Source organism: Chelmon rostratus, chromosome 5 (genome assembly GCF_017976325.1).
Source record: "Chelmon rostratus isolate fCheRos1 chromosome 5, fCheRos1.pri, whole genome shotgun sequence".
NCBI lineage: Eukaryota > Metazoa > Chordata > Actinopteri > Chaetodontiformes > Chaetodontidae > Chelmon > Chelmon rostratus.
Genome location: NC_055662.1, coordinates 15,612,192 through 15,631,104, shown reverse-complemented (window position 1 = coordinate 15,631,104; position 18,913 = coordinate 15,612,192). Strand labels below are relative to the sequence as shown.

General features: G+C 43.0%; 1 protein-coding gene across 2 annotated transcripts in view; it reads right to left on the bottom strand.

Moving 5' to 3' along the window:
* Positions 1 to 297: 297 nt before the first annotated feature.
* Positions 298 to 18,913, bottom strand: part of msh3 (mutS homolog 3 (E. coli)) — a 56,877-nt gene continuing 38,261 nt past the window's right edge. For both annotated transcript variants that reach the window (XM_041936840.1, XM_041936841.1), the window contains exons 21-24: positions 12,933 to 13,119; positions 2,930 to 3,056; positions 2,627 to 2,795; positions 298 to 783 (exon numbers count right to left, since the gene is read on the bottom strand). In XM_041936840.1, coding sequence (XP_041792774.1) covers positions 702 to 783; positions 2,627 to 2,795; positions 2,930 to 3,056; positions 12,933 to 13,119 — 565 coding nt within the window. In that variant the 3' untranslated portion in view covers positions 298 to 701. The remainder of the gene's footprint in view (positions 784 to 2,626; positions 2,796 to 2,929; positions 3,057 to 12,932; positions 13,120 to 18,913) is intronic.

The window sequence follows — 18,913 nt, the reverse complement described above, 5'->3', positions numbered from 1 at the left end:
AAAAAGCTGTTTTGAGCCTTCAGAGGGACCTGAGGTAAGTCTGATAAACTGCCTCAAGTGATGCCCCTAGAGCCAGTGTCTGATGGAGCTGAGCTTACGAGATCCCTGTAGCTCGCTCCCTATCTCTGCTTGAGGTTAACGGCTCAAGGCTACATTAGCTGCTCCCAGCACAAAATTCCTGAATCTCCAACCAAACTGTCATGCGCGTTGAATTGTGGGTAATGCAGGTGCCACATATTGACGAGGGAGATGAATGAGTGGAATAAAAAAGACAAAATCTGTGGTTCTGCTGCATCAATTTTAATCTTTTTTTTTAACTGTCCATTGTGAGTCTGACAGTATGATCATAGTGCAGTGTTAAATCAGTGGAGTATTTTTTGAAGGTCAAAGAACAGCAAATGTGCTAAGTTTTTTTTCTCAATTTAATTGTCAAACACACTGATGCACATCTGGTGTGACCAGATGTTATGATAATTAGGTTACAGTACATGATGATGGTGACAACCAGAACCTGAGATGGTTAAAATCCTTTTCACACACTAAAACACATTAGCAAAGAGAGCTGCAACAACCACTCGACTCTGATCAGTGCTGAGGCCTTTCTGAAACGGAGGCTTTTACTTCTCTGAGCATGTATGTTCTTCTCTGAGCATGTTCATTCACTGACAGCTCCTGTTCTGATGCAGTTGACTACGGCAATGTCAAGAGTTCGACTGCAGCCACTCCACAAGGGACGATCTGTCCGAGATGCTCCAAAGATCTGTGAGAAGTTTCTTATTCTTCCTAGAGAGACGGAGACAAAGTGTGGCGTAAACAAAATATTGTACATGAAACTATTGTGTATCACATAGTCCCACATGTGTTGAGTCTAAATACATTGTACTCTCTGACACACACAGCTGTGTGAGAGAACAATAAAATCCCTGCTCTTAATCTCCAGACAGCAGCTCAACTCCTCTGTGTAAGATTACTGTGTACTCAGCATGGCTTCACTCCAACAAAGGACAAACATTTCATATAGGGAGGATTACATTGATAGAGAGGTATGGCTCTGTGTGTGTGTGTGTCTGTGTGTGTGTGTGTCTGTCTGTGCTGACTGATACTTCATATGGTGAGGATTACTTAGGAAGAGGCTAAGCAGCACTCAACTCCCAGCTGGCTGTCAGTTACAGAGTGAGGAGATGCTGTGTACAAATTTACAGAGACAGACAACTGTATTTGGAGAAAGTGCAGTATGCTGATGCTTCGACAGCAAGTGTCTAAGAATTCGAACTATTTCCGACTCCTAACTTTATCGAAAATGGAACGTCTTTGCCTGGCAGTATGTGGTTCATCCTAATGGAAAAACTTTTCTACATCAGCATTAACAAACATCTTTTCTCTCCCTTTCCCGATTAGTGTGCACTAATGCATTCCTCTAAATACTTGGAAAAATAAACTAGCCCAAGGAAAATAAGATTTGGACCCCCTGGGAGAAAACATGCCATGACGAAAGTTTAACAAAGGATCTCAGTGTAGGTTGAATTGACAATTCCAGGACATGCATATTAATTACAATTGTATTTTAGTGAATAACCTGATTAGGGAACTTTAATTTTAAGAACTTTAAATCAAAAATGTATAAAAACCTATCCCATTTCTGTTAATGGAAAATTGCACCACAGCCAGATAAAAGTAGATATTGGCAACTCACACTATATTTCTGAGGGTTTCTTGTTTTTTCTATTTTGCAGTTTTGTGCTGAGCTGACAGCCAGGGGTGGCAACAGCTGCATCCATTTGAGACTTCACGAGAAGTCTCTAAAAACATCTAAACTGAAGTTGACACCAAAACATTTTTCTGAAGAAAACTAAACTCAGCTTAAATTGGTTTTGCATGTTTCCGAATCAAACCAGCCAATTTTTTGCAGCAGCAACCTTCTCGACAAAAACCTGCTTCTCTCCTCTGTGAAACTCCTTGATCTGTACCCAGTCTCATTCTCCAGGAACACTGGCAGATTTTCTGGTTTGGACATGTCAGCACAAGAATGAAATCAGGTTCATTAAGAGTAGTAAAGCTTAAATAAACACTCAATTTAGTGTCGATGGAGGCGCTTCAAGTTGTATTTCTTCATGATGCATGTTTGACTCTTAGATTTCAGCTGTCAGTCTCTGTTTGAGCTGTTCAAGAAACTCTCCAAAAGCACAGGAACAGGATATTTTGGGATTTACACCAGGGTTTAAAGGGATATTCCAGCAGTGTTTCAGATTTAAATTCCATAAAGTTGGGGGGCAGATTAAAATTTCACTGTCTCACCGGTACCTGAAACAAGGCGCCACAACCAACGCTGCACCTTGTGTTGTTCTAATGCAGAGCTGTTTTCAGTCTGAAGGCCCACTCAGACCCTCCCTGCCAGGTAAACACACATCTTCCAATCTTTACACCTACAGTTTGTAACACAGGCTTTCTGTTACAATGTTTTTAGTCTCGAAACCCAAACTAAATTAACGCTGATGATCCCAGACAACATCCATCATAGAAATGCTTTTACAGGCTGAGATGTACTCTCTGCGACAAGCAGACGGATCTTCATGTGTTAAATCAGTGGAGTCCCCCTTTGAGAAACAGTGACATGTGTTCGCTGTACCTCCTTGCGTCGACCACGTTCTCCAGCTCTCTGGCTTTGCGCGCTGCAGTGTGGAGTATAGGGTCTGGGATGTCAGCCAATCGGGCAACATTCAGGCCGTAGCTCCGGCCTGCGGCTCCTTCAGTTAGCTGGTAGAGGAAGGTGATGAACTCCGGCTGAACCTCTCCATCTGTCAAGACAGCGTACACTTTTAAAGCTCAGGTGCCAAGTGACAATGATTTGGAAAAAGTGAGATTGTTAATAAAATTGGCAAAACACTGACAGCATTTTCATATGCACACATGAGCGCACACACGCACGTACCGTCACTACAAACGTCAGGCTCATTGAGTAGGAAAGCCATGTGGTAGTTAGACACATGTTCAGGATACACGCGCTCCAACTCACACAGAGGAGGGTAATGGGTCACAAACAGGGTGAGGGCTTTCACCTGAGAAAAGGAGGAACAGAGAGAAGTGGCAGCTTTTACACCTGGCATCAAAATGTTAAGGATCAGGAAAACTGCATGAAGAAGGTCAGTCAGGTGTAAATGCAAACTGCACATTGTGTTCATATTGGAAAGAAAATATCCAGCCAAGGCGGAGAAAACTACACAGGTGGGGAGGAATGTCATTATTTTTCTGTGGTAGGTAAAAGCAAGAAAAGTAAGTACAGGCTGCACAGTAATGTCACTTGTGGAGACCCTCCACCTGCCATGTTTGGGTTTACTGACAATAGAAATACCACCTTCCCACCTACTCACCAGCTTTGGTGCCTGTGAAATGTGAGATCGGATCACAGCGTGCACCGAATGCAGACAAGAAACTGAAACTCCAGTGAATGTCAAAATACTGCTGTCGTATTTGTTCGTATTTGTTTGACACATCCAGATGCAGATCATGTTTGATTACCAGGCCTGAGAGAGGTCATGTTGATAGACTAATGATCGCAACTCTACAAGTAGATGTGGATTTGTGTTAAATGTCAAATATTTAAGTGGGTAGGAGGAATCTGAGCTGCTGGTGAAACCGGAGGAAAAGCCACCAAAGTCATGAGGATACATCCTCGGGGGACCATGAATGTCTGTGCAAACTTTCATGGGATTCCCTCCAGTTGTTGCTGAGTTAGTCCAGTGATGGACCAACCTACTGACATTCTGCTAACATGGCTAAACATGGCGCAAACTCTTCCCCACAGCACACTCACTCTAACAGCCCTTCATGTAATATTAGGCTCTTATACATAATGTTTATTTTTACTCTTACTACAAGTGATTCATTGTACTCAAAGTTTTTCTTTGCCCTTTGGCCTCTGAATATTAATCAAATTTGTTTGTGTACTATTTTTAAGCCTTCTGCAAAAAAGCCAAGTAGGAGGAAAAAAAAGGACAGAAAGACAAGGGAGATCAAGTAATACATAGTATACCAAATGGTAGGTATCATAACAAATGTTGCATTATGCAACACCGTCTGTGTTACCACAACTAGGCAAAAGTTGAAGCTGAAAAACAAAGTGCAGAACTTCTACATTTACTGTACTTTGGCCCAGTGTCACTTAACTGGGTCTGTACCCTGCAGAGTGCTGAGCAAATACACAAAGATGTATTATTGTATTGTATATATATATATATTACATATATATACACTATTCACTTCTGTTCATCTTTCTCTTAAAGATTCCTGCAGTCAGTCACTCCAGTTTTCAGCCTCTCACTGTAAATGCTAGGCTGTAAAGGCTCTGCGGAGAGACTGAGCAAAGTTGAAGGCACTTCACCTCATCCCACTATTCCTTAATCTCAGGCCTGGGAGCCACCCAAAGGCTACATGATTGAACTCTGGCATTAAGGTTAAGACATACAAATAACAAAAAGCGGGTGGTGCAGGCAGCCTCTCTCTCTCTCTCTCTCTCTCAAACACATGCACGGACATTTTACCTCTCAGCGCTGCACTCTCAGGCCAGCTGCTGAGAGCTCTTGTCTAAAACAAATGCACTTCCTTTTCCTGTTTACTGTAACAGCCCAATCACATGTAAATGGGAGTGTGGAGGATGCATTAACACAAAATATGTTAATATCTCCCACATGCTAGAAAACGGTCTTGAAAGTGTGACACACTTTTGAAACCCAGTAACTAGTGCTGGATTAAATATCCCAAACATGTGAGCATTAATAATCATGAAGTCTGATGATGACAGTAATGATAACAAATCATGTATGTGCAGTCATGGTGAGGCAGGCCTGAGTCTTACATCATCGCTGCAGACGGGCGGCTGCAGGACTCGGCTGGCTCCAGGATCGGCCCGCGAACCGCTCGGTCTAAGAAAGGTCACACGTCACTAGTAATACCTCCTTCTCAAAGAGACGTGCATGGTGACTCCCACATGCTTCAAACAAAGACACACAGACCCGAACCTGCTGAAACACATGTACAACCCATTCATACTGCTTCAATCAGTCCTGTCCACCTACACTGAAAGGTAAAAACAAACCGAGCGCTGCAGATGGAGGCTGCGGCCGGGATAATGGACTGATTAGGTGCTAATGGCAGCTCATTAGCAGACCACCCCAGGGTGCACTGACAGCCACGCTCTGCAGAGCTGGACGATCTGATGAAAACAGTGCTGAAACAATTAGTCAATTACTCGATTAGTTGATTACCAGAAAATTCATGGGCAATTTCAATAATCATTGAAACCATTATCAAGCAAAAACACAAACAATTAGCTGGTTCCAGGTTCTGTGATATTGTACATCCTTTTCTATACAGCTGGTTTGACTGAACACACAGTTTAAAGACTTTAGATCCTAGTTTAGTTTTGTTTAGTTCTGAAAACTGCCACTAAGCATTTCTCGTCGTTTGTCAATTTGTCCTAATCCTAAAGTGTATTTTTTGGCCACATGGAGCTAGAAGCTCTAAATACAACACTGACAGATTATCACTTTTAAAAGTTCTTGTGGTGAACATGTAAGCATACACATCGAGCGGATGTGGAGCAGCATAAGCGTTCATCTGAAGAGGTGATCCACCAACTCCTGAGAAAAGTGTCTTAATCGGCTAAATGCTCCACTGCGTTCAGCACCTAGTTGCTAACTGTGTCTGTCTGCCATTTGGTCCCGGATATGAAGCGTACAGTTTGTTTATCTGAGCTTTTTATCAGAACCTGCTGTGGCATGAAACGACACTGATGAGGGCGGTGAAACTCAACCAAAATAATACAGTTTCAGGCCGAAAAACCAAAACAATGAGCTGAAAGACTCTAAACCAAGTGACACCTCCTCATTTGATCCATTGATTATTCAAAAGTATTAATTAGTGCAGCTTTAAGTTCACTGATAAGGAAAATAAAAGCTAGTCACAGCCATAAGAGAAACAGCTTCTGTCGAACAGCAACCCTACCTCAAATATGATCCAGCTTTAATGACGTACATCATCTTAAACTTCCCAACCCTTCAAGATGACCGTGAAGTAGACACAAATATATAACTGGAGGAGAAATTAGAAAGAGGGGGGAGGTGCAGGCAACATTTCTCAGCCTCTCTGATTGTGACAAGTGGTAGTCTGGGTCAAGAAAAAAAAAAGGGGAATCTATAAGCATCCACAGTCGAGGAATGCTGGGAGCGGTCAGACAACAAGGTGGCCGGGCCCAGATGGGACAGGCTGTGCGTTCGGCCCACTTGACGTGACGGTACAGATGAAACGGGATCTCCGACAGACTGCCGATCTGCCTCGTGCCACAGATAACACTTTCTCTGCACTGTGCCACCTTGTCCACCTCTTCTTCTCCTGTCACATATCTGAAAGGTCCTGAGCTCCAAATTGACATCTGTGTCGCTGTACACCTGTAGCGCATCACCTCTCTCCCCAGCTGTTCTCTAATAATACGTTGTCAAAGACGAGAGTGTGTGCACGCCTACAGGCGGGCCTCCGCTCGGTAATCTGGTCCTGAGGAAAAGGCTAGAGTTGTGGTTGCTGTCTGTCTGTCTTGTTACTCCTCCCAATCCAATTAGACACAAATCCAATTCTAAGTCAAGTCAACACATTTCGTTTTCTCACCTCACAACTAAGGAGGCACCGGATGAGGTGCTGTGTGTGTGTGTGTGTGTGCGTGTGTGTGTGTGCGTGTGTGTGAGGGAGACGGAGAGATTTGGCATGAAGCACACGCCGCTGTCCTCTGACTTTGGCTGCATGTCAATCTTGTTGTCTCATTGGCCTAAATTATTCAAGTCAGGGTCAGTGACAGGTGCACAGGCGATGACCTTTCCTTCAGGTGGTGTTTTGTCTTTAAATGGAAATAATTGGTACATCAATACCTCTGTTCTGACTGAACCGTCGACAGTAAAGCTGCATTGTGGGTAATGCAGGTGCTAGTTTTTACAGAATTTCTGAAGAAGACTCATCGGTCACCGAAATTATTTCTATAAGTTATATTCAGTACATTTTTTTTAGTTAAGCAGACCAACTGGCATGACTGTGCACAAAAATATATACAGTATATATTATATTACAGCGAGTATTCTTTATATAGCCATAAGAATAGCAAACATGAATTCATGCAACCTTTTATTTGTTGATACCACATTAATAACTCCTAACTAATAAAGTCAGTTGATGTAGTGAAGTAATTTATTTCAAGCTAGGCAGGGCAGAGTTGGAATGAAGCAGCAAGAGATGCAGAAACTGCTTTAATTCATGTTCAGCATATATGATTTATACTTGTTTACTTGGGTTGTGAACTGTTGGTCAGACAGAACAAGCAATTTGAAGATATCTCATATGATGGGGATTTTTCTTTTAGTATTTCACATTGTTTTAGACAAAACAATTTATCAGTCAATCCTTAAAAATACTCAACAGATTAATTGATTGATTGAAAATTGATAGCACCAAGATGGCGCCGCTGTGCTTGGCCTGCCACTTGCTCCTCTGTGCCCTGCTGTCTTATGGTTTTGCAGTACAAGGTACTGCTGTCCTGCTGTTGGTCTTCAAGGCCATAAATGGACAGGCCCCTGCCTACATCAAAGAGCTGCTGGCAATTTATCAACCTGCCAGGACTCTCCGCTCATCGAACCACATCTCCTTGGTTGTCTCCAGGGCGAGATATAAAAAGTATGGAGACCGCTCTTTTGCCGTTCACGGCCCTAAGCTCTGGAACTCTCTTCCACCACAGTTGCAGACTATCTCTGATCTTAATGCTTTTAAATGTCATCTTAAGACGCACTTGTACCGCCTGGTGTTAAATGCTTAGTCTGTTTCTGACTGTGTGTTTTTTAAAAAAATCTTTTTACTTGTTTTAATTTATTTTATTTATTTGTTGTTTTTATTCTTCTTTGTTAAGCGCCTTGTGCTCCTTTTGGATGCTGGAAGGCGCTATAGAAATTAAGTTTGATTGATTGATTCATGAAAATAATTGTTAGTTATAGTCCAATACAAATCGCTCTCAACTGGGGTTCGGTGAGCCCAAAGTGGAGCTCTATTAGCACCAATATCACATAAGAATAGTTCAGTTTACCAGTAAGTACATCTGAGAAACAATCCCAAATAAAACGTCTATGAAAATCTGCATTCTAGTCAATGTAATAATGTAATAGTGTGACTATAATGTGTTTAACATGTAATTACATAATATACTGTTTGGTAGTTTAATCTACAGCAATGCATCATATTCCATAAGATCATCGTATGTTTGTAGTATCACTGTCCTGTGAGAACCACGTATCTCCAATAAAAAAACAAATCAACTTTTCACGAGCTCAGAAAAACAGCCTGTTTTCAGCTTTGTGACAATCAATTTTCCAAATTCAGAATCAACTAATGTGGAGACACATGGTTTTCACTGGACAGGAAAGGTGTGAAAATTCTGTAACATTTGCCTCAGAGGTGTAGTGAATTAGAAGTATGAAGTTGCATAAAATGGAAATACTCAGGTAAAATACAAGTACCTTGAACTATGAAATGCAGTAATTGAGAAAATGTACTTGGTTACATTCCACCACTGTTTTTTTCACCTCAACAGGTGAAAGTATTCAGCATTTCACAAGGAGAGGAGTAAAGTCAGAAAACACATGGTGAAAACATGATTTAGTGACTGAAATATTGTTTTTCTTTTGATATTTTTTGGATCCACCTTTCTGATTTTTATCCCGAGACCCCTTTCTGGGGTCCCCAGCCACATGTTAGGACCCACTGCGCTAAACAATGTGAGCTGACAAACAGTAGCATGTTGTCCCTGTGCTCTATGTGAGTACAGTGCAGAGTGCAGTGGAGCACATGTGGGTCTTGTAGGAGCTTTGTGCATCAGCGTGAGCACATCGGAACATTTACGCCCACGCGGAGCGATACGTTCTTCTGAAAATCTACCCATTAGTGTGCAGCCAAAAGTGAGCTTCAGTGAGTTCCAGTTGTCCTGCGAGTCCAAGTGCAAAGCCGGGCCCGATCCTGCCTGCTATCACAGTGCAGTCACATGCACGTCTGACTCATGGTACGAGTGGAGAGCGATGTGTAGAGCTGAGCTTCGTGTGAGGCTAATGGCAGGACCTGCTGTCAGCACGAATAAAAGTGAGAGTCCGAGTGAGTCTGAGAGTGAGTAATGGCTAAAGAAGAGGACAGTGTGAGGCAAACATCACGGCTAGAGAGGAATTAAATGACACAGACGTGTAATAAGCCCAGCAACTTCTCGTTGTAGTGATCCTTCCTCTCTTCTCTGCTTTCCTCTTTCTTCCTCTCTTCCTGCGTCAAGGCTGTCTCTTTTATCGAGAGGTGTTATGAAACCCATCTACATTCTTAACTACCTCTCAGGTGAGTGTCGGGGACGGGGAAAGGTGCGTTGCTATGACAACCGATGTCAAAGGAGGAGTCGACTGACTTTTGACGTGAGCAGCTGAGGACGGGGCAGAGGAGGAGGAGGAGGACGAGTAGGAGGAAGAGGAATGAGCATGAAAGCCTCTGCAGGTCTGCCTGCACTGAGGAGGCCGTTCGCTGTAAAGCAGAACTTCTTTCATGCTCTTTTGTTTGTCTTTCCTTTAATAGCAAGGCTTTTCAAACAAATCAATGCTGTTATACAACAGGTAGTTGGAGCGCTCCTTCCTCCTGCCAACCGCAGCTCCCTGCTGCATTAGCTGCTACTTACACATTTTCATTCTATGTTCTCCAGCAGCATTACATAACCCTAAGATTCTGTCCAAAGATTAATGTGGAACTGGCAAAACATGAAAACTGGAAGCAGTTTTTCAAAGATAAATGTTTATTCATCTATATTTGAGCAAGAGTAACTCAGGGCAATTTGGAGCTTTCTGACTAAGGTCTTGGAGATCACGAAATAAACAAATACCAAAATACCAGCTAGATTGGATACAGTTTGTAAGCCGTAATTACCCAGAAGGCAGAGGTAGAGTAAATATGCTTTAATGGTGAAAATCCAGAATCTCCATCAATGGTGCAGTATCTGTCACTGCGGACCGAAGCTGCACCCTGGGGCTCATCCTTTCACAACCAACCAGGAGGCCCAAAGTCACAATCAGTGGTCTGTGTAGTTCATGGACTGTCAGCTAAACAGCTGGTGGCGTGCTTATCCATGATACTCGGCAAGAAAAAAAAGTTCCTCAAGCGAGAGATTAAACAGACACTCCCTAAAGTCCGTGTGGACCATCTGACTTGGTAAATAATTTCTTCCCAGAGAAGCTACAGCCGCTCAGAACACAAGACCTCTGTACTGCCTCTGCCCAACAGTGTTAATGTCTTTTTGTGTGTGTGTGTGTGTGTGTGTGTGTGAGCACCTTGCAGACCACAATCCAAATTAAAACTTGACCATATACACACAGTGATACAGTATGTATCAGTCTCTGTGAGAATCTTAGCAGATATGCAAATGGAAACCCTAATTTTCTAAATTCCAGTATTAAAGATGCATTAACGGATTTTGTGGCCACTTGAGAACATGAGAACAAGCTGAAAACACAACAGTTCGTCGACATTTGAAGTTGATATTGCATGCTAACATGTTGTTGCTAACAACAAACAGTTGTTGGTTTTCACATCCAGCAAATACAGGTTGTGCACACTCAGCGTCAAAGCTTTTTCAGTGAAAAAGAAACAGCTGTCAGCGGCTGGTAAAAATGAGGCTGAGAAGAGCTGACTCTGCAGGCCCAAAAACAAGGATCCAGAATGGCTCCAGAGAGCTGAAGGGGCAGGCAGGTCCAACGCCTTTCACATTGGGCATATAACAATCCTCATTCTGGATCAATGTATCGATTCATGTCAATGAAAAGTGAAAAAATCGTCTTTAAGAACCACACGCTGCAGGGAGTCATTTTTTTTGTTCCCCTCATCCTCAGCTGCATTTCCGGCATAAGATCAGGTGGATCGTGTGTTGCTGCTGGCTAAAAGAGCCCATGAATAAAAGTGAGTATTCCCAACAATATACAGAGAGTTTAATACACGCTTTTATCTCAGCAGTGTATTTTAACTCGCAGTTTGTCATTCGTAAAGAGCTACAGGTACAGTATGAGTTACTTCTGGGAGGGCTGTGCTGCTGCTGGGACTGAGCGAAAGTTAATCTCTGTTGTTAGAGTCTCGCAGCAGGGATGAACTGTGAGTCAGAAAAAAGCACAATAACTTAATTGTTTGCCTTGTGTGGAGGGAGGCAGCGATCGACCGGGCAACATAAGAGCGAGTCACATTTGTGACTGAAAGACAGCTGTTACACTCAGCCATCTCAGTCATCATGTAGCTGACTGTGTGAAATGATATTGTCTCATACAGATCGCAGGAATTGAATCCAAATCATATCGTGGCACTTTGTAATCAGAAAATATTACAGTCCACGTCTGTTTAACGTCAGGTTAAAAGCCTCGGATCTCGAAAACCTGCCTGAAACAGACCAAACAGTCATACTATTTGACTTATTTGACGCAATATCAAACAGCGGAGGTACAGCTGCAAATCCAAATGGCCTCATTTGACAGGCTAATGAGAAAACATCTAACGAGAACGAAAAGGAAGCTTCTGTTTTTATATTAGTAGGTGGAAAATATTGTGAGTGTAAACAGCTGAGAAAGTGAACAGCTGGCTGTCTTAATTGATGCCACAACCTCAAGCACATAGCCCATGTCAAACTGTAATAATTAGTTTTCTGTGCCTACAGTATTGATATGACTGTTCAACGCTAACTGGCACGTGGAAACGTTGGAAGCTCTCCATAAGGAAACAACGAGCGAGGTGCCAGCGTCAGTATTGATAAACCACCTTACTAACACAAACGCCCCCCTCGTTCTCTCAGGGTACCACTCAGCTGCTCAAAATGCGTAACATTGTGCAAGACCCAAAAGGGCTCCAGACTGTGCCAGTTCACATAATCCCAGCAGAACACACACACACACACATAACCACACACACTCTCTCATAGGAATAATGATTCCAAGTACTCAGATCTGAAAAGCCACACATATCTCTTGCTCTATCTCTCTGCACCAGTTCCCCCTCTCATCTTTGGCCTTGATTGGTGGCTAAAACTGCACTTTTCTGCTCTCTGTACACATAATTTTAGCGACAGCTGACAAGAATCAGCTGGAAACATCATTAAAAATAGTGACGACTCATATGGACACATGCGACCCCTTGTCATCACCCTTGATATTGTGAGTGTTTCATTAGGATTGCATGAGGCCTGCTGCAGTGTAACCTACATCCCTTGAACAATAAGGTATCTATGGGTCAACCTCCCCCGTGCTTTTCCACTGCAGCTTGCTCTCTCACAGCATATTAACATTATAGATCAAAGCTTGTCGATAATTCTGCTCAGTTTTCAAGAGCTGCTCTGCTGCTGAGGCCTCTCTGGAGCCTCGTCTCTCTCTGCGAAACAATCACTGCAGGCTGCAGAGCTCCCGAGCACATACACACTCCTCTTTACTGAAGGCCATTAACTTGATGGTTTACTGGGCTGGCTTGGGTGGATTTAGCAACAATATGGATACGTGTGTGGTTGACGGTGATGTGGATATCAGCAGCCACACTAACCCAAATTTCCCATCTGTGCCTTCCTTCTAATTTCTATTTCTTTGCCTCGTCAGAGGTCCAGTGTGCAGGATTAAGAGGGATCAATTGGCAGAAATGTAATACAATATTCAGAGGTATGTTTTCATTAGTGTATCATCACCTGAAAATAGAAACCTGAAATGAATCATTGTGCTTTCATACCTTAAAATGAGCTCTAGAAAGGTATTCAGTTGGTTGTAATCTGCAACCTCACCGCTAGATGCCTCCAAATCCTGCACACTGGTCCTGTTTGACTCCCATGTCATCGGTGCAGTGTCCATTTAGAAAGCCACACTTACATCTCTGATGAAGTACTCCAGGGTGGCGTAGGCGATCGCAATCCCGTCATGGGTGCTCGTGCCCCGCCCCAGTTCATCAAGGATGACCAGCGAGCGTTCAGTTGCGTGGGAAATGATCTCCGAGGCTTCAGTCAGCTCCTCCATAAAGGTACTGCACCCTTTGTAGATGTTGTCTGAAGCCCCCATCCTGACAGCCAATCAGACGAAGAAAGAAGAGAGGTCAAGACTAACAAGGTCAGAGCTATTCTGAGATCAGATTGCATAATATTTTTTGTTTTCTGAGATTGTGACTGTGACAGATCAGGTGATCGTGGAGTCATAAACTGTTGTTGTGACTTTGAGAGAGATGTGGCAGACTGCAGGCTGGAGGCTGGAGGGTGTCGGAAACACACTTTCAGCTGACAGCATCAACAGCATATCCTCACACATGCAATCAGGATTTTATTCATGAAAGTGAACCTCCGGCCCTTCATCGTCACTCTGCAGTAAGAGAGCAACTGTGTGGGTGCGCAGCCTACTTTACAAAAGTCTGCAGAGGGTGACATCACGCTCACAGGTGTGACTAATTCGGTACAGCTTAACAGGGCGAGAGTCACGTGGTCACAGATTCACTGACATCAAACAAAACCTCTTTTGCTTCACTGCAATTACATGCATGCTCATGTGGGCCAATGTTACAGAACACATTGTAGAAGTTATAAAAGTCAGGGAGAAAAGGCAAAAACAGAAAAAAACAGGGACATGTCTTTTTTGTTGGGTTGCAGATGCTGTGTAGGTTGTTCACTGTTAGGAAAGTAATTTTCACGCAGGTCGGGCCAACAATGAGGCCCGATTGTATCATCTGTTTTCAGGGTTGGACTGAAAGTCTGACTCCTGTAAGGAATAAATTATTCAGGTTTTCCTTCATTCTTTATCACCTTTATAGCTTATTTTTGAGCTCTTTCATTACAACAAATTACAGATTTACTATTGGCCTTGATGCAGTCGTTGTGTGGATGTAACAAAGTTGTAAGTGTTAAAAAGTTTCAGATTTCAGAAATGTAACTTTTTGCTAAACTCACCAATGGAAATAATACAAAGTACACAGAGTATGGAACAAGATTTAAGAGTGCCATTTTCAGGTAAGCTATACATTAAACCTCCAGGTCATGAAACAAGAAACACTGCTACCTGTAAACAAAAAACACTGGAAAGCCAGAATCATGAAAGGTTTTTGAATGTGGAATAAATTGCTAGAATTCATGTTCATGCCTCAATTACAAAACCTCATCTGAAGTTTACATGTTTCCAGTCTTCAAATGATTTGCTCTAAATTCACAAACTGCTGTTGTTCTTCAAGAGACTCAAAAACCTCCCACAGACAGACACATGGAGGATCTGCAACGGTGAACCTGCACCTCCTCTTCTTCCGGGAGAACTACTTACATATCAAGACGAGACAAAGACAGTGGGATGGAAAAGAAGAGGTGTGAAGAAAGTGGGAGACAGCAACTAGAAAACACTTCACTCTTTGGTAGCATGTTGGGAATGAAGACAACAAACAGAAGGGGACAGGAAGCACTACATGGCAATTTTAAGTCGTTGTCGTTGCCTTAATCAGGCTGAAGTGAGCAATTTACACCATGTTTATCCAGATAAGAGAGTTGGTTGACTCTAACTGGCAACACAGAAATAGTAAGAGAGGTTTAAAAAAAAATGTTCTTGCAGGGCTCCCAAAGTGCACATTTAATACAATTACGAGACTATGAGCTAGACTAGGATGCATGCAGTGAACACATCTAAAGTTAAATTATGGTTGATGATGTTGCGCTGTCACCTGAGGAAGCACAATTTATGCCAGAGAGCGAAAATCAAAGAGACTACAACAGTGGCATGAAGGCTACCTTGAACACTACCATGTGTTGTGTCCACGTCAACAGATATTTATAAGTTACAGAGATACAATCGCACCATGCTGGATGCTTCACAAGCCTCAAAGCCGGTCCGAGAGCTCCTCTGATGCTCCGATGCAGGCTGACAGACAGAGCCGTGACTCATCTGATACAAGCCCCACTCCAGCTGGACCACAGACGCCACATCTCTCTGCCAGTCAGTGTTTCTCACCTCTAAATCTGCCTTTCCTGTCCTGAGTGACCTTCAGCATAGGACCTATCAATGAACTGCCAACAAGAGCCTCCAGCTCATGAGTTACTATGGTTACACCACACGCCATACAGGCAAGGGGTGTGGCAGACATGCCGCTGCATTTCTTCAGCCAATTTACGGCGCATGTGTGGATGCGTGCCGTGAACTCGGGGGATGTGATGACAATTGGATCTATGCTGCGTGGCAGAGCGGACAGACAGAATCAGATGAGCAGGACGAGTGTTGTTCACACACTCTGTCCGTCCACTGATGAGGGGACGCACAGCAGAAACACAGCAACACTCCACCAGCTGGGCGCCCTGCTGCTCTCATTGAGCTCCCTCCTTCCCGCCAAACAAACCCATTCTGAAAATAGAGTTCGTTACGTGCTTAGACACAAGTGTTTTTCAGACACTCGTGTCTCCTTGTCGCTCAGGACTGTCCAGATACTTTATTTTCTTACACCTCACCACATCACTGTACTGTAACCACTCAAAAGGCTTGTACCACAACAGCAAACACACGACTCTGTCACACAAAATCAGTTTTCAGTGACAAACTGATACTTCGAGGAGACATGGATGGAGTGAAAAGTGAAAAATGACTTGTGTATCCGCCCTGTGATTTGGATCTGCTCCAAAATTTAATGGGTTCTCCCTCAGTCTATGCTGCACCCTTCCACTGAGTTTTCACGAAAGTCGTGGCAGTAGCTTTTCTGTCCTGCTGACAGTCAAACAAACCAACAATCAAACAGAGCGACCTGAAAACACAACCCTCTTGGTGGGGGTAAAAATCCAGTCTCTGATACAGCTACACTCTTCATCACACGCCCATGATGTTCAGTGCACTCACCATGGGATTAACTTCTATTGACGAAAGCGTCTCACAACTAAAATCCAGATGATTGAAGTCAGCACATAGCACGAGGCCTATTATTATGCAATCACTTTGTCAATTATTTAGCTTTTTTCCTCAGACGTGTCCGACCATTTTGAATCATCTATTTTCTGCAGAGTGAACTCTACACCATAAACCTCCAGGTCCTATAGGCGACTAAAGGCCCCGCCAGCCCTGCGTGCCGCCTACAAGATGGCACAGGAACTATAAAAACTCTGAGGAACGAATGAGTCGATTTAGGATACGACATTTTCCTTCATGCTCAATATGTTTCACATTGCTCTACAACACCCACCTAGGTGGCGGTGTTACACAGAGACCTGTTGGCACCAAAACACTCGGCACCCTTTGTGAGGTCTTTCTGGATATTAGCCACATTTCTGATGCGAGGGGAGCTTGTGAAATACTTTAGTAAAACACGGCATAATCACTGCTAGGAGTCCATGGTCGATTAAAGGTCCCTTTCAAAACACAGTTTTACATTCTGCTTCCTTTGCTGTTTCCATAACAACCGTGAAGGGATGGAAGAATGTGCTCTATAACCTTCAGGACTCAATACCAACGAGAAAAGACACACTGCAGCTGCAGACGTATATATATGCATCTGTCAGCCACCAGGAAACACACGCAGACATGCAGACACACAGACACACAGACACACACAGACACACACACGCTGACAAGGTCTGGGAAAGAACACACACACACAGAATTATGCTCAAACCACTGTAAGACACATTTGTAAAAATGCTAGCACAGTGGAGTGGAGGTGGCACGCTGCTCCAAACCAAACTCCAGATTATTCACTTTATTCTCATTGATAATCCATCATCTGGATCATTTCAGACAGGATATCCCATTAGATGCCTACGCACCGTCTCATTACCCGCAACCCACAAAGTCTGCTTATTGCGCTCTACTAAAACTCACAAGCTCTCACTCCATGTCTGTCTCCCTCTTGCTCATAAACAAGCAACATCACACACCCACACACACACACACACACCCACACCCACACCCACACACACACACACACACACACACACACACACGATGAAGCAGTTCTCATCCCTGTGTCTAATACGCTTGACACAGCCGCTGGAATTGATTGAGCGTTTATCATGGAAACAGATTCTCCTCAGGATCTTACGCTCGGCAACAGAAAAAGGCCGAGCGGTCCAATTAGAGACAGACGGGACGACGGAGGTAACGGAGGAGGTAAAGAGAGGACAGCGGATACTGTGTGTGCGCGTTTTCTCTGTGGACATTAATTAGCTTGAATTTTTTCAGTGTGAACGAGAGAATATTAAAGTCCAACCCCGATCAAAGACCTGACTAAACAACAGAGGGACGCACACTTTACTTTTTTAGACCTTCACTGACTGAAGTACACTGACTCAAAGCTGACACTGATTACTCTTCTGATTTACAAACAAGCAATGTACAAGTAATTAACTATAATTTAAATTTAAGGCTAATTTTTTGTTTTTGCAGCAATTTTTCTCGAGAGGTTGGTTTTCTCGAAAATTTAAATTCTGCAGGTGATCTGTGTTGCATGTCACTCCACACCTTGCTCCCATCATTTCCTGTCATCTCTTAATAATCAGCTCATTAACATACAAGCATAAAGCGCCCCAACAAAGCAGATTAGTAGAAATTGATTTTCATGTCCCCTTGCTCCCAAAAGTAGTTGTTTCCTGCTGGATGAAGACAGCGATCATTTGAGATAGAAAAAGTGATGTGATCAACTCTGACAAAGTTTGAGATGATAGAAAGTGAACACATTTTGAAAAACTCACAGTAAATTCTGTCCAACATCAACCAACGTTAGCAACAGTCGCCCGGACGCAGCTTGTGTCAATGAAAACATGGCAGAAGGCAGAGACAGCACTTCGGTCTGAAGTGTGGTTGTATTTTGGTTTTTATAAAAGTGCTGAGGGAAACTTGGTTGAAGACGGTCGCCTTGCCTGCAGGACACGCAGAAAGAAAATCACTGCGAAAGGGGGCAACACTTCTTCGTGACCACCACCCACTACTTTACAGCAAATGCAAGTTAAGTCTACTTTCAGCTCAATGCATGATGCGGGGACTTCAGAATAGGAAGTAATGTCGTGGTTTGTCTGTCTAACTTGCAAATATCTTATCAATAATGTAAACAGAAGCTTTCAGTGATGCCTACTCTTTTGAAAACAGCACATGTTGTTCTGCTGTGACTCACAACAAAACACAACGGAAAATGATTTCAGCGTGTATCACTACTTTAACATTTCCAGCACATTTTTAACAAATAAAGACAATAATACTGATAACTGTGATCATGTTGGCCATTATAATCATGATAATTTTTTCTCTATTTACAGCCTTTTCATTTGAAATAAAGAGTAAAAGAGCTATTTTCTTTCTACGTGGCACTGAATTATATGTGCCGCCATGTTTTTGATTACTTTATTTTTTGGTTTTATCTTAAATTTCCTGTTTTCTGTTTATAGGATGTGGACAAAATGAATAATCTGCACTACAAGTAATAATATATATAAAATAAATCTCTAAGTTTTATGCCCTGTTCCTTACTTCTATCCATTCAACTCGACCCCTAATAATCCTAAACCCTAACACTAGAGTACACCCTTACATATGTGAGGAGCAGCCAAAATCACCCCATTACACTAATATGAAGCCTAAAAGCCCCAAGTGGTTCTCTCCAGGATAGATGTAAAAACATACACACGCACGCACGCACGCACGCACGCACGCACACGCACACACACAGGCACACGCACGCACACGCACACTGTGAGCTGACAAGTCTCTGGCTCCTACTGGGTTAACACATGAGAACATGCTTAAACCCACAAAAAGGACAATCACACACATCTGCAAGCCATTAGGTCTAATCACATAGTGCAGCGGAGGCAGAATAAAAGAGACCATATATTGGCCTGTGTTCCACACTAATATGT